The sequence below is a fragment of the Rhinichthys klamathensis genome, unplaced genomic scaffold, assembly GCF_029890125.1.
Source record: "Rhinichthys klamathensis goyatoka isolate OS25496 unplaced genomic scaffold, OSU_Roscu_1.1 h1tg000352l_1, whole genome shotgun sequence".
Classification (NCBI taxonomy): Eukaryota; Metazoa; Chordata; class Actinopteri; order Cypriniformes; family Leuciscidae; genus Rhinichthys; species Rhinichthys klamathensis.
The window spans coordinates 1,543,062-1,560,000 of record NW_026606863.1 but is presented as its reverse complement, the minus strand read 5'-3'; the positions used below and the strand labels follow the sequence as shown (position 1 = coordinate 1,560,000).

Genomic DNA, 16,939 nt, shown 5'->3' with positions numbered 1-16,939 from the left:
GACAGATGGATAGACAGATGGATAGACAGACAGATAGACAGATAGATAGACAGATAGATAGACAGATAGATAGACAGATAGATAGACAGATTGACAGACAGACATACAGATGGATAGACAGATAGATATATAGATAGATAGACAGACAGACAGATGGATAGACAGACAGACAGATGGATAGATAGACAGACATATGGATAGATAGATAGATAGATAGATAGATAGATAGACAGACAGACAGACAGACAGATGGATAGACAGACAGACAGACAGACAGATAGATAGATAGATAGATAGATAGATAGATAGATAGATAGATAGATAGATAGATAGACAGACAGATGGATAGACAGACGGATAGATAGACAGACGGATAGATAGACAGACAGACAGACAGACAGACAGATAGACAGACAGACAGACAGACAGACAGACAGATGGATAGACAGATAGATCGATAGATAGATAGATAGATAGATAGATAGATAGATAGATAGATAGATAGATAGATAGATAGATAGATAGATAGATAGACAGACAGGCAGACAGACAGACAGACAGATAGACAGACAGACAGACAGACAGACAGACAGATGGATAGACAGATAGATCGATAGATAGATAGATAGATAGATAGATAGATAGATAGATAGATAGACAGACAGACAGACAGACAGATAGACAGACAGACAGACAGACAGACAGATGGATAGACAGATAGATCGATAGATAGATAGATAGATAGATAGATAGATAGATAGATAGATAGATAGATAGATAGATAGATGGATAGACAGACAGATGGATAGACAGACAGAGATAGATGGATAGATAGATGGATAGATAGATGGATAGATAGATGGATAGATGGAGGATAGATAGATAGATAGATAGATAGATAGATAGATAGATAGATAGATAGATAGATAGATAGATAGATAGATAGATAGATAGATAGATAGATAGATAGATAGATGGGCCATACGAATGGCCAACACCCATGGACACTCACACACATAAGCCCCTACCTCCATATTCTCTTTTAATTACATTCCACTCTGAACAACAGACAATCAGCCCACCTTCTTAGTTGCACTACTACAACTATAGTCACTTTTAACATTTTTAACCTCTTAGATTTTATATATATATGTGTGTGTATGAGTAGGTGTGTAGGTGTGTATATGCGTGTATGTATTGCATATATTATTTTAATGAGAGAACATTGCTCGTTTAGCCCTTTTGTCTTTTGTCCAAATGTATTTTGTTTTCGTGTTGCTGTTGTTTTCTTATTTATTTTTTTATTTTTTTATTTTTTTCATGTCTGGTGCACACAAAAAATTTCGTTGTACCTCGACAGTGCAATGACAATAAAGGCTATTCTATTCTATTCTTTCTTCTGTGGAACTCAAAATAAAAAGTATTTAGAATAACAATTCCTGTCCAAACAACATTGGACCCCATTGACTTTTTCATGGTACAGCCGAAAATCAGTAAAACACTTTGAGCGCTGCACCAGAATCTGTTGCTCCAGGTGTGTGTGTGTGTGTGTGTGTGTGTGTGTGTGTGTGTTCTCGGGCCAGAAGCTGTCAGAAGACACAGGTCTGCTCTCGACTGTCCCACTTCCCCATCTGTGGTCTCTGCTCCTCCAGTCCTGCATCCGCACATCTCTATATATATATATAAAAGAACGTTTTTTTTATAAATTTTTCTGGGATCATTAGATAATGTTAATATATATAAATATACACTACCATTCATAAGTTTGTTGTTAGTAAAACGTGTTATTTTAAATAAATAAATACTGTTATTCTACAAGCTTGATACTCATTTGTTAAAATTAGTTACTTCGCTAACATGAACTAATGAGCAATTTATTTTAATAGCACTTATTTATATTTTGTATTGTTATGCAGGGCAAGGCATACGCTAAAACAGAACTGAGCATCTTCAGCTCATTCTACATCCGTCTGTTCACACGTCAGTCTGTGAAGCGGATCACGGGCCGGTCTGACAGCTTCAACACTGATCTGAGATCAGTTGCGAGTTTCAGAGCTGCTGATGTAGTGTGAAGCGCTCGGACAGACAGATGGCTCTCTTTAGAGGAGTGTAACGGTGTGTGTGTGTGTGTGTGTGTGTGTGTGTGTGGGGAAAGACGAGAGCACAGTCTGTCTGTGGCTCTTTGCTTCTCACTGGTGTGTGTGAGAGTGTCTGTGGCTCTTTGCTTCTCACTGGTGTGTGTGAGAGTGTCTGTAGCTCTTTGCTTCTCACTGGTGTGTGTGAGAGTGTCTGTGGCTCTTTGCTTCTCACTGGTGTGTGAAAAAATGATCGTGATTTTAACGGTAAAAGACTGTAAAAATGCTACAGTGCAAAACTGTTAATTGGTTAACAGAAAGTTTCCTTACTATATACGGTAAATAACTGTGATAGATCTAACGGTACATCTAATGTAATTTTACTGTAAAATACTGTTAAATTTACAGTTTTTGAAAGTGAAAAAGAACAACTCATTGTATAATTTACAGTGAAAAACCGTAAATTTACATTCCCACAATTCCCTGTGTGACACTTCACATTTGATTTATTTTTGTTGAAATAACTATGTTTCTTCTTAGTTTTCGTAGTTCTTTTCTAATCAGTTATGTACATTAGGGTTTTATGTTACATTTAATGTTGTTAAATTAATGTTTATTGCATTTTTAAAATTTCATGTGTGTTACCATGATGGTGTTTAATGTTTGTGCGAATAACACTGTGCAGCTTCTATATAATACTATTAACTCACTTGTGGAAGATTGCTTGTGATGAGCTTTGATTTAACATGTGACTCTCATCACTGCTGTGATGGTTGTTGGTTGTCAGTGTATTACAATGGTACAAAACAGATATTAATACTTCAATAGGTTGGTAAATAATCATTATATCAGATAATGAATTATGGTTTAATACTGTAAATTTTACGTTAAGTCTGTAAAACCAAAAACGTTGATACCGTATTTTTGACGGAAAAGTTCTGGTAACCACAGCTGCCAGTTTTTTTCCGTAAAAACAACGGGATTTTTTTTACAGTGCTGGTGTGTGTGAGAGTGTCTGTAGCTCTTTGCTTCTCACTGGTGTGTGTGAGAGTGTCTGTGGCTCTTTGCTTCTCACTGGTGTGTGTGAGAGTGTCTGTGGCTCTTTGCTTCTCACTGGTGTGTGTGAGAGTGTCTGTAGCTCTTTGCTTCTCACTGGTGTGTGTGAGAGTGTCTGTGGCTCTTTGCTTCTCACTGGTGTGTGTGAGAGTGTCTGTGGCTCTTTGCTTCTCACTGGTGTGTGTGAGAGTGTCTGTAGCTCTTTGCTTCTCACTGGTGTGTGTGAGAGTGTCTGTGGCTCTTTGCTTCTCACTGGTGTGTGTGAGAGTGTCTGTGGCTCTTTGCTTCTCACTGGTGTGTGTGAGAGTGTCTGTGGCTCTCCGTCTAAAACACTGATGCTGATCGACCAGCAGTTCTTCAGGGTCTCGCTGATCGTCTAAAGCACGAGGTTGGGCTGTTTTAAAGTCAAATTCAAATCAAAATGTATCTTGATACACATTCCTGGTCATATTGTGAATGATTCACTGGTGCGTGTCAGATTTTATATTTGACGGCTGCTTTTATCCAAAGTGATTTGCAATTGCAGAATACATGTGATGAGTTCATGTGTTCTCAGGCATTGCTGACGCCAGGCTCTACAGTTTCAGCTTTTCCCACATTTTCATATCACCCTTATTCATATACCATACTTATTCACACTGTTTGGGTGTATCGTTTCTTATAGGGCTTTTTATTCATTATACATTTACATTTGCTTTATTTATTTCTCAAAGAATTTTCTGGCCTTTTAATTTCTTATTATATTTTTTATTTTCTGTTATTTATTTATCAGTTTCATTCATTATATATTTACATTACATTTGACCATTAATTTCCTAAAATAAATTTTATATACTTTCTGGCCTTCTAATTTGTAATTATATATATATATATATATATATATATTCTATTATTTTATTTATTTATCTTATCAGTTTCATTCATTATATATTTCTGTTTCATTTTACCATAGGGCACTCATTGAAATACTTGGAAATTCTAAATTTCAACCATAGAGTGTTATTGGAGGATATTATAAGACTTCTAAACATTTGTGAGTTTTTTAAAAAATATATTTTTTTAGGTTGGAAATCAAGGGCAATGAAGTTACCATATATGGTTCCTCGCCAGTCTAGGGTAATTTTTTTCCCCTTAAAAAGTGTATATATAAAAATATAATAAAAACACATAAACTTGTTAAAAACATAAAAATATTTATTTAGTAACATTTTAAATTATTATTAGGAACATTTTAAATTAAATTACACCTCTTGGCAGAGGGGCCTATATCACTCTGGCCTGGAGTGTCTAGGTTGTGGGTGGGTGGGAGGAAGTCAGGGTCTGCCACATCATCATCTTCCTCCTCAGAGCCCTCATCATCACTAATGCTGGGGTGGGCTGGCACAACTGTCTCCCTCTTGCCGTAAAAGATTCGCGTAGATAGCTGCAAAGAACAGAGAGTACATTTTTGAGTCAATATCAAGCCCAGTTTGAGTTATTTGTTGAGTAACAGTGAAGTGCAGATCTACTGAAATATAAATAATAAGAAAAATAAGTGAGTAACATTGGACTAGTCTGTCATAATATATGTAAATATATAATAAGAAGTGCAAAATATCATTATAAGTATTAAAAACTGTTATAAAGGTCATAAAACTGACCAAAACCACACATATTTCAATATCTAATATGGCTTGAAAATGTCTATAAATGTGTTACGTTTCCCACTGGATCACTTTATAATGTTATTCAAACCTGTGATAACATCCAATGCACTAGTAAATACTATTGTCCTACATTATAATCATAGACTGTGGTTATTATGCATTATTTGTAGAAAAAATACCCTAGTACGACTTTTCTATACGCATAGGGCGTATGTCCAAATATGGTCTTCCTATCACTTGCGCTAATCTTACGTGAATAGGGCGTATGATCAAATATGGTCTCACCATTTTTCATGCCACAAATGTCACTACTTTCAAGAAATCTATGCAAACAACACCTATCTCAACATGTTGCACAACTATTCAACCATAGAATGTGTGAGTTTCATCAACTTACCATTTTTTTGTTTTGAAGTTATTAGCGCTGATGTGGGAGTAGGTATTAGCGAATAACCTCACTTTCCAATATCCGGAACGACACTGAAGTTTGAAATGCTCCGCGCAACTTCTGATTGGTCAGATGCCATGGTGTGACTATCAGTGACGTAGCCTGATCTTCGCTGATTGGCTAGGAGAAATATATGCACTCATACGATAACGCAAACAGGCAGGGGAGAGTCAGTTTGAATGCGCGATTAAGTTACCAAATATGGTTCCTCGCCCGATAAAGGGTTAATTACATCAAAGAAAATTGACATACTTTCTGGCCTTCTAATTTCTTTAAATATTTTTTATTTTTTTATTAATATTATTTCATTTATACTTTCCGTTTTATAAATTATATGTTTACATAACATTTGACCATTAATTACATGAAGGAAAATGAATATATTTTTTATTTTGTGCTATACATTGTATTCATTCTATATTTACACAACATTTTATTTTTACATCATAAATTTATATAATCTTTTCTGGTCTTCTAAATTGAATAATCTTTTGTTTGTAACTGTTTATAAAAGAAGATTAAGCAATACTAACATTTTGTGCACTTTGATTATTTTGCTCTTCTAAAATAACCCATGCAAAGTCATTTTTATATGAATTGATATCAGTTGAAAGTAAAGTCAGAAGTCAGGCCTCATCCAATCTAATAGGTCAGTCATTGAATCGGGGGCTTTAAAACTGCTAACAAGTGCAAATGAAGTTTACGGTGACTCGCTCTCACTAGCTCGGCTTATTACAGTAAAGCTCTTAAGACGGATCAGCCTCTCCTCAGAGTTATTTACTGACTCACTCACTCTCCTGTGACCTTTCGCTCTGTCTTCTGAGTAATCAAATGTACATTCACTAATCAATGCACTTTCTTAAATGTCCTCTCAGCCCTTCCCTGTGTCAGACTGCCGTTCCCGTTGATAAGAGCATGACGGGCTGCTGATGTGGAGGCTGTCTGTGAGGTTAATGCTGTCTAATGAGTGAAGGAGATTGTGTGATGGTGTAGTTTCACGAGCGGCACAGTCACCATACCAGAATGCCTTGTTTATACTAGATTATTGCTAATTACACCCATTAACAGCCCAAAGAAAAACAGTCAAACCAGTTCAAAACAGGCAGGGCTTCAACTCTGGTGTGTGTCATGCACCGGATGGAAACACACACTACTAAAAAAAACTTTACTAAAAATTTTCTACTAAAAATTTATCTTATTTATAGATTTTTTTAAATGTATTTATTTTTTAGAAGTTTAAAACTTAGTGTTATTAATTATATTGTATTATATTATATTATGCTACTTTATTATATTAAATATATATTTTATTTATTTGTAGAAATGTAATATTTGAGGTTAGGGGTTGTATATATTTGTATATATATTTATTATTAGAAGTTTAATACTTAGGGTTAGAGGATTGTTCAATAGCTTTAATATAATATTATTTATATTTATATAATATTATATTATGATATATATATATATATATATATATATATATATATATATATTATGTAATATTAATATAATGTAAAATGATTATATACAAATTAATATAATATAATGTGGGTTATATTATATAAAATAAATGTGTGTATATATTTGTATATATATATATATATATTAATTATTAGAAGTTTAATACTTGGGGTTAGAGGATTGTTCAATAGCTTTAATATTATATTATTTTATATATTTTTTTCCAACATCTTTAATTTGACTTTTTTTTATTATTAAACTTTGCTTTTCTGATCTTTTCATTGTAAACATTTCCTGCTTTTCGCTCAGGACAGAAGTTTCTTTCTCTCCGCTGACTCACTGCATCTTCTAGATCAGCTTTTTACTTTCTAAAAAACATTTTCCCTGGAGTGCCCTTGTCTTTATTTCCATATGAAACGCTCTTTAGATTGAGAGAACATACACTCACGCATCCGTCCCCGGTTGGATTTCTCTCTTTTTGGCATTTTTATTTATCTGTCCTTCACGTCGGAGCTACTTAAAGGAATAGTTCACCCGGAAATAATTCCGTCATTATTTACCCACCGTCATGTTGTTGCAAACCCATATGACTTTTCTTTTCTTACGTGGAGCACAAACGGGAGAATTCGGGAAGAATGTCAATGCTGCTTTTTTTCTTATTTTTTTTTTTCAGATGAGTCAAGCTTCAAAAAACAAATCTTTTATGAAGTCATGTGATGCTGATGATTTGTACGAGTGATTTGTGAGCTGATTTGTCTGTTGCTCCAGATCGTGACCCGCGGCTGCGAGACCACAGAAATGACCCTGCGCAGGAACGGTCTCGGCCAGCTCGGCTTCCACGTGAACTTCGAGGGCATCGTGGCGGACGTGGAGCCGTTCGGATACGCGTGGAAAGCCGGTTTGCGGCAGGGCAGTCGGCTGGTGGAGATCTGCAAGGTGGCGGTGGCGACGCTGACCCACGAACAGATGATCGACCTGTTGAGGACCTCCATCTCCGTCAAGGTCATCATCATACAGCCCTATAAGGACGGAGCTCCCAGAAGGTATCAGTGATCCGCTCTGTCCATCATGCCTGCTATTAACATCCGTCCCGTGTAGAAGTACGGCCTTTTCCAATTTTTTCCTGATTGTTGCTTTGCTTTAAAACTTACTAATTGGTTGAGTGTGTTGAAATGGCTTTTAAAAAGATCATGTAACTCTGAAATGATATCACATTACATTATATTATATTATTTTTGTTCATTATCTTTATTTTATTTATATATATATATATATATTGTTTTTATACATTTTATTTTACTATATATTTAATTATTATTATACATTTATATATAGTATTCCTTATATAATAATAATAATTTTATATTATTATTATTGTTACAATTATAGTAATATTATTAGTGTATGTATGTGTGTGTATATATATATATATATATATATATATATATATATATATATATATATATACTGTATATATACACTCACCGGCCACTTTATTAGGTACCCCATGCTAGTAACGGGTTGGACCCCCTTTTGCCTTCAGAACTGCCTCAATTCTTCGTGGCATAGATTCAACAAGGTGCTGGAAGCATTCCTCAGGGAGTTTGGTCCATATTGACATGATGGCATCACACAGTTGCCGCAGATTTGTCGGCTGCACATCCATGATGCGAATCTCCCGTTCCACCACATCCCAAAGATGCTCTATTGGGTTGAGATCTGGTGACTGTGGAGGCCATTTTAGTACAGTGAACTCATTGTCATGTTCAAGAAACCAATTTGAAATGATTAGAGCTTTGTGACATGGTGGAAGTAGCCATCAGAGGATGGGTACATGGTGGCCATAAAGGGATGGACATGGTCAGAAACAATGCTCAGGTAGGCCGTGGCATTTAAACGATGCCCAATTGGCACTAAGGGGCCTAAAGTGTGCCAGGAAAACATCCCCCACACCATTACACCACCACCACCAGCCTGCACAGTGGTAACAAGGCATGATGGTTCCATGTTCTCATTCTGTTTACGCCAAATTCTGACTCTAACATTTGAATGTCTCAACAGAAATCGAAACTCATCAGACCAGGCAACATTTTTCCAGTCTTCAACTGTTCAATTTTGGTGAGCTCTTGCAAATTGTAGCCTCTTTTTCCTATTTGTAGTGGAGATGAGTGGTACCCGGTGGAGTCTTCTGCTGTTGTAGCCCATCCGCCTCAAGGTTGTGCGTGTTGTGGCTTCACAAATGCTTTGCTGCATACCTCGGTTGTAACGAGTGGTTATTTCAGTCACTGTTGCCCTTCTATCAGCTCGAACCAGTCTGGCCATTCTCCTCTGACCTCTGGCATCAACAAGGCATTTCCGCCCACAGAACTGCCGCTCACTGGATGTTTTTTCTTTTTCGGACCATTCTCTGTAAACCCTAGAGATGGTTTTGCGTGAAAATCCCAGTAGATTAGCAGTTTCTGAAATACTCAGACCAGCCCTTCTGGCACCAACAATCATGCCACGTTCAAAGTCACTCAAATCAACTTTCTTCCCCATACTGATGCTCGGTTTGAACTGCAGGAGATTGTCTTGACCATGTCTACATGCCTAAATGCACTGAGTTGCCGCCATGTGATTGGCTGCTTAGAAATTAAGTGTTAACGAGCAGTTGGACAGGTGTACCTAATAAAGTGGCCGGTGAGTGTATATATATAAAATTATTTTATATTTATAACATTTATTTTATATATATATAAATAAAAATTAATAAAAATTATATATTACACAAATTTTATATATATATATATATATATACACACACACACAATTTTTAAAATGTAATTTTTACTGTACATTTAAATATTACATATATTTTTCAATTTTTTATATTTGTATATATATTATTAATAAATTTAAGTTATATAGATTTGGTATTTTTTTATTTTATTTAGTTTTTTCACTGTCATATTTGATTACATTTCATAAAGAAATTATCATATTAATCAATTTGTCGTTTCATGCATTGAAACGAGCTGACTAATTCATTCAGCTGCTCGGTCTCATTTGTAATATAAAAGTAATTTTTTTACTGGGCTAATTGGGTTAAGTGAACTAGTTTATCCACATTCTGAGCTGTCCGATTAATTTGCTCACAGATATGCCTCGTGGACAGAGCACTGAAAATCTAGATAGTGATTCTATGAGCCTTATGTTGGCATAGTTTATTCATATCAGATGTAAACACTCCTGTCAATCCAACATGTCAGCAAATCCTCTTACAGTGATCTGTGATCATATATGATCATCTGACATCATACATGATGCAAAAGAAGCTCATTTACTGGAGGCGGAGCTCAGTATTATGCACTCAAAAAAATGAACTAGGAAGGTTGTGCACTTTACATAATATATTTATATTTAGTTTACTTATAATAATTGTGTTTTTTGACTTGAAATGTTTTTTTCTAGTAAGGTCCACGTAATTATGTCTCAACTTAACAGTACAAAATCCTATTGCGTTGCCTAAACACAAACCATTTATGTTAAGTGAAAAATTCTTGCATCCAGAGGGTGGCAGTATAGTGCGAGCCAACTGCCATTTTGCCCGAACTTAATTTGATTGTGTTCAATCTGCTTAAATATATGCAACATTTAAGTTTACTTAATCTACTTGTGTTGGATTACATGATTGATTTGTGTTGCATTAACTAAAACTGGGCGGTGCTTGTCAGTGCCCAGCATGCTTTGCATATGGTTGAATTAAGAGAGAATAAATGTTAAAATTAAGTGTTATTTTATGTTTTTTTTGAGCAAATGACAAAAGGGGAAGACTTGATAGTGTGTAATTGTGTTTAATGTTCAATTACATTTGAATTATTAGCACCATTTAAATTACAGTGGGTTACCATTGTGGAGAAGAGTGGAGCATTTTGTTTGGGTGTGGACTGATTTATTTGTTTCAACTGTTTGGTTGACTGAGCATGTTAATCTTAGCATTTAAGATGCTAATATGTGCTACTGCTAGCAAATAGCTAGCTATAGTCTAACAATTTAATTATGTGTTTCTAAAATAAATGAAATATTAATGAATGAATGAATGAATATAAAAATACCCGAATCATGTCAAAAAGCCTTTAAAAAATCACTTTGAGACTACTTTTATAGGGTTGCTTAAAATGACTTAATTCCATGATGTTGAAGTTACATGAACAAATTATGTTGAAGTTAAATTAACAAATTATGTTGAAGTTACATAACAAATTATGTTTGTTTAACATAACCTAGTTATGTGGAACCTGTTGACGAAATAAAATTAAGGAAAGCCAACATATCATTTTTTTGAGTGTGATGCCTGACCCTGGAGCTTTTTGTAAGTTCTAGTAGTTTGTGATTTCAACCATTTTAGAATGATCTGAGTAGCTCTCATTTGACCTACTTAATATAAACCATAATGGATAACTAACTATATTTGTACATTTTCCAAAGGAAATATACCCATGTAAAACAATGTTCTGGTGCTTTGAGGTCATTGCCAGGTTGTTGCATTTGTAAAATATGTGTTTGGGTTCATTGTTTGCTTTAAATGTGCATTAAAGCCAACGATCATTTGCTGCCGCTAGCTATGCCAAGGTCATGGGTTCGACTCCCAGGGAATACAGAAACTGATCAAATGCACACTGTACCCTCAATGCAATGCAAGTCACTTTGGATTAAAGCGTCTGACAAGTGCGTTAATCTAATTGCAAGTGATAAAGTTAAACAACCATGGAATATTCCTAGAATTACCAGAACTCCAGATGTCCTGCATGTTTGAACATTACACCCTGATAAATATTACTTAAAGGAAAGACATTGGCATGATGAATCTCATGTTTCAGGTCTGAATTTGAGGAACAGAGCCTCATACTCTCTCTGATTAGTCTGAAAACCAAATATTTACCCGTTGTTTACATTTTCAATCCATAAGTGAGTAATTTTGAGTGTGGTGGACACATCTGAAATGTTTCTCTCATTAGTGTGATGTATGGACAGCATGTTTAAAGCTTCATATAGAAACTCTTGTGGACTGCGCAGGGTTACGGCCCGCCACGTCCCGCTGCTCTAGTGTAAATAAATAGATTTTCTGGGTTAGGCTAATATTAGAGACATATTTCACCAGTCCAGACTGGATTCTGCGCAACCATAAAAAGACATGTATGGGCTCTTTAAAATAAGAGAGGATGTAAAAACAGTGTGTTTGATGGGAAAAGTCCAGGTTTTTTTTGTTGTTTTTTTCTCAGAGAAGTTTGATTTCCCTCCCTTACAGAGAGAAGTACTGTGAGTTTACCCTGGTACACTGATGGTACTTTGATATTTATTTACTTGAAGGCACTTTCATTTGAAGATCTAATGTAAAAACTAATATTTTATTATATACACTTGAAAAGTTTGGTGTCTGCAAGTGTTTTAAAAAACTTTTTTCTTTTTTTTGAGAAGGGTCTTTTTCTCACCAAGACACCAATGCATTCATTTGATCAAAAATACATATTGTGAAATATTATTACACGTTAAAAGGACTGTTTTCTATAGTAAAATGTTACATTTATTCCTGTGATCAAAGCTGTATTTCCAGCATCATTACTCCAGTCTTCAGTGTCACATGATCTTTCAGAAATCACTCTAATATGATGATTTGAGGATCAAAAATATTATTATCATCAATGATTTATCAATATTTTTGTGGTAACTGTGATCAATTAGGATTCTTTGATGAATGGAAAGTTCAAAAGAACAGCATGTATTTGAAATATAAATCATTTCTAACATCATAAATGTCTTTACTGTCACCTTTGATCGATGTGATGCGTCCTTGCTGAATAAAAGTATAAATTTCCTTAAAAAAACAAACTTTTCAATAGTAGTGTATAGTTGAAAGTGCTTTAATTTGAAGATCCAATGCGAAACTTTTCTTTATAAATGCAGTGTTTTATTTACGTTATGTATAGTGCATGATGGGAAATGTATAGATTGAAGCTTGTTTTGCACCGAGACTCGACGTGATATGAATCATTGTTTTGCTAAACTCTTATGGTGTTTAAACAGTCAGTCAATACTGATCATTACTGCAGTTTGCAGGGTCATTAGTATCGTACCTTTACATCACGCTCTGTTTTCCATTATGGCGCAGTAGTGTGTGTGAGGATTGAGTCAGTCGAGCAGTTGTTGGCGGGCGGCAGTGGAAAACATCGCTCTATAAATCTGAGCCTGTAAATGTGAGCAGAGCCACGAGCAATACGTACTTTTTTCTTGGATAAAGACTCTAATGTTGGGAATAACTCTTGTGATTTTGGCTTGTGGGATCAAGTGTCTTTCTAAAACAACACTGAGTCTTTAAGAGCTTCCACCTAAATGCAGTCGGGCTCGTGTTTCTCGGCTCGTTCACACACTGCTCACTGTAGATTATTCTCCAGATTATGTCCGTGTACGTCAGAGGTTTCAGGTTTTGGTGTGGAAAATGTCAATGTTTTGTTCTGTGTGTGGAAGTTGAAGTAAATAGTCAAGTAAATCACTCACATTATCTTTATCATCCTCTTTAAAATGGCTTTAGCTCATGCTGTGGATTATTTATCACTAGTTTTGGATATTATTCCACTTTTAATAGCCCGTTTTAATTAGAAAACGGACCAGTTTATTCTCCAGCGTAGACACTGTAAACACATCTCAAACGCTCGAGGCGCCAAATGTTCGATTCAGTAGTTTACTTTTCTTCCCAACTGGTTCTCATTATGTCTGTGAGTGATGTACAGTAAATGCATTTCTGTCGACGGACTGTTCAAACACTCGAGCCAGTGCCGTAGCCGAGGCTAATGTTTCGGCAGCTTTACAAAGACGCGTCTGGATGCTTTTGCATGCAATATTTCTGGTCATTGACAAACACTTAAGAGTCATCTGGGTCCCAGAACTAAAGACGTGTCACATGACTCACCTCAATATACCTCAATGCGTTAAACTTCATGCAAAGTATCCTGTTTCTCATTAATGGGCATTGAGGCTGAAATTAATGCTTTTATTCCACAAGGAGCAATGCATTCTTCAAAAGTGACAGTAAAGACTTTTATAATGTTAAAAAAAAATATTTTTTACTTCGAATAAATGCTGTTCTTTTGTACTTTACATTCAACAGAGAATCCTGAAAAGATATAAATATTCACAGAAATGTTAGGCAGCACATTTATAATAATCAGAAATGTTCTTGAGCAGCAAATCAGCATATTAGAATGACATTTGAAAATGTATTGAAATAGAAAAGACATTTTAAATTGTGATAATATTTCATATTTCACTGTTTTTACAAATAAATGCAGCCTTGTTGAGGTGTGTGTGTGTGTCTGTGTGTGTCTGTGTGTGTGTGTGTGTGTGTGTGTGTGTGTGTCTCTCTGTGTCTCTGTGTGTGTGTGTCTCTCTGTGTGTCTCTGTGTGTGTGCATGTGTGTGTGTGTGTCTGTGTGCGTGTGTCTGTGTGCGTGTGTCTGTGTGTGTGTGTCTGTGTGTGTGTCTCTGTGTGTGTGTGTGTCTGTGTGTGTATGTCTATGTGTGTGTGTCTGTGTCTCTGTGTGTGTCTCCATCTGTGTGTGTGTGTTCAGACCTCAAACAACTCATTCCCTATTGCAAAATACAAAATATCAAAATACAAATACAAGGAAATCATACAAAATCTGAATGACATGAGGGTGAGTAAATAATGACAGAATTTTTCATTTATTGTTGATCTTTTCCTTTAATGTATTCCATCATGATTTTTCAGTCGAAAAAGTGCTTTTCGAGGATGTTTTGCATTGCCGTGTTGCCGCTGCGTTGCTCATGCCAACAAGAGATTCTGGCAGAAAGTGAAGCGTAGCGTCTAGTGTTCTCTGCCCTCGCGAGGACGCCCAGGTCACTGATAACCAGAGGGCAATGGGCAAATAACTGATGAATGCAGCTCAATTTAAAACACATTTCAGCCGATGCAGAGATCACATTCTCTGATGTTTGGGCCTGTCTTCTGCATCTAATTGATACGAGCCTGTGGGCTGCAGGGCTGGTTATGTAAATGTCAGAGGAGAATGTGAACCCCTCACCCCAAGAGCTTCATGGAGACAATAGCAGCAGAGTTGAATTGCAGAAGTTTTTTTTTTCGTTTTGGGAAGTGGACTGTTTTGGTGACCTGGGTGCAGCGCTGAAGCCTCGGGGCTCTCTTCTTTCAACACAAGAACCCCACCTCATCCAGCGTCTCCATTTCTGTGCATCCTCACGTTCCCCTAGCACTCATATCCACCTTATGTTTAATGTAGGGCTGTCAGTTAAACGCGTTATTAATGGCGTTAACACAAACCCATTTTAACGGCGTCAAATTTTTTATCGCGCGATTAACGGTCTTTTTGGCCTAGCGAACTTTGTCGTTTTTTTTCACATGCTTTTGCAACGGGACGCGGCGCTGCGCTATGAAACCCGTTCATTTCAATGGCTTGCGCCGCGCGAGGACGTTTTGTTGCTTCGTCGACCAAAGCGCAAGCGGATCTAGCTAGACCGGAAACAAAACAACAGGCACGCCGCACACACTCGTTTGGGCTTGCGAGCCGGCCAAATAGTTGGTTAACGTTGCGTTTTGAGTGGATGGCGAGCGCGAGACGCCGAAATGGATGCCAATAAGATTCTGAATTGAAAGTTTACTTTTAAAAAATTGCCAAATGGTTCCATTGACAAGACCAAAGTGATCTGTGTGTTTTGTCGTTGTGAACTGAGCTATCATCATCACAGCACGTCCAGTCTGATATACCACTTGATGGCCAAGCACACACACACACACACACACACACACAGCTGATGCGAAAAAATAATGGGACAAAAAGAAATCAAGAGACATTTAGAATAGATAAAAATGTGCGATTAATTGCGATTAATCGCGAGTTAACTATGATATTAATGCGATTAAATATTTTAATCGTTTGACAGCACTAGTTTAATGTAAAAGCGTCCGCGTCCGTTGGTAACTTGAATATAATAAAAAAGTTTTTTTTGTTGTTGTTTTTTACAGGCACATTAATCAACACCGTAGTAAAACTTCAATGTAAATGTGCCAGAGTTAGCTTAATAGCTCATTTTCATCCGTAGTCCCTGAGCAGGTGATACTAACTAATGTCCAACATCATCAATACATAAGTACAGTGCTTCAACAAATACTGCAAGAAAAAATACATTAAAATTATCCAAGAAAAAAGAAGGAAGAGACAACAACAATGTAGTTCCAAGTATCATCAGTATAGTGCCTAATCAAGTACAAGATAATACATTACATAAGTGCAGTAAAGAAATGTATATGTAAATTGCTAGTGGCTATATGTCTGTTGTGCCTGTTTAAAAGTTAAATAATTATTGCATTCTCTCAATTCAGCAGATAAACTATTCCAGTGGCGTGTAGCTCTAACTGAGAATGCCGTCTGCCCAAACTTACTACGCCTGGAGTGTATAATACAGTCCCCTCTAATATGCGAGACTTCAGTGTCATTCGCTTTGTTATTTTAGCTGTACAAATAGAAATTTGCTTTGTTGGACAACATTTAGACAACTTTACCACAATATATTGTCACTTTTTATTTCATCGCAAAATGTGTCTATATTTTCACCTACCACTTTTTAGCATTTTGATTATATAAGTATATATTTTATTTTATTTACCTATTTTATCTTCATACTTGCATTATACTCATGTAAAGTGATGTGTAATACAGCAAATCTCACCTGCCTGATTTTTTTTAATTTTTTTATTAAATTGCAAAATGTAAACAATACTATTATAAACATTTCCATCATGATTTTATGTAAAACTACTTTGAAACGATGTGCATTGTGAAACGCACCATACAAAGAGATTTGGCTTGAGTATATTGTATGCAGTGGTATATGGTGCAGTTGTTAAAGCTCTGGACTGGGAACCAGATGATTACTAGTTCAATCCCTGAAGAAGGGAACGATGAGTTCTCAACACTCTGCCCTTGAGGAAGACACTTGAAGAAACTTTGTTGTAAACCCATGCTTTTCCAAATGAAACAATATTCAATAAGAGGAAAAGCAGGGCAGATATTCATACATCAGGAATTGATTGCATGATGAAAAGTCTCTGTATATGACATGTGCTTTGAAATATAACGGACTAATGATATTAACCAAAAAAGAAAGATATTTCAGAAAAATTTATTTTCTTAAAGGGCCCCTATTATGCTTTTCTACATGTTCATCTTTCTTTAGTGTGTG

At 35.9% G+C, this 16,939-nt stretch overlaps 1 protein-coding gene across 5 annotated transcripts in view; it reads left to right on the top strand.

The window, feature by feature from the left end:
• LOC130069011 (signal-induced proliferation-associated 1-like protein 2) overlaps positions 1-16,939 on the top strand; it is a 180,892-nt gene that overhangs the window by 121,590 nt on the left and 42,363 nt on the right. For all 5 annotated transcript variants that reach the window (XM_056232691.1, XM_056232694.1, XM_056232693.1 and 2 more), the window contains exon 9: positions 7,458-7,732. In XM_056232691.1, the coding sequence (XP_056088666.1) occupies positions 7,458-7,732 (275 nt within the window). The remainder of the gene's footprint in view (positions 1-7,457; positions 7,733-16,939) is intronic.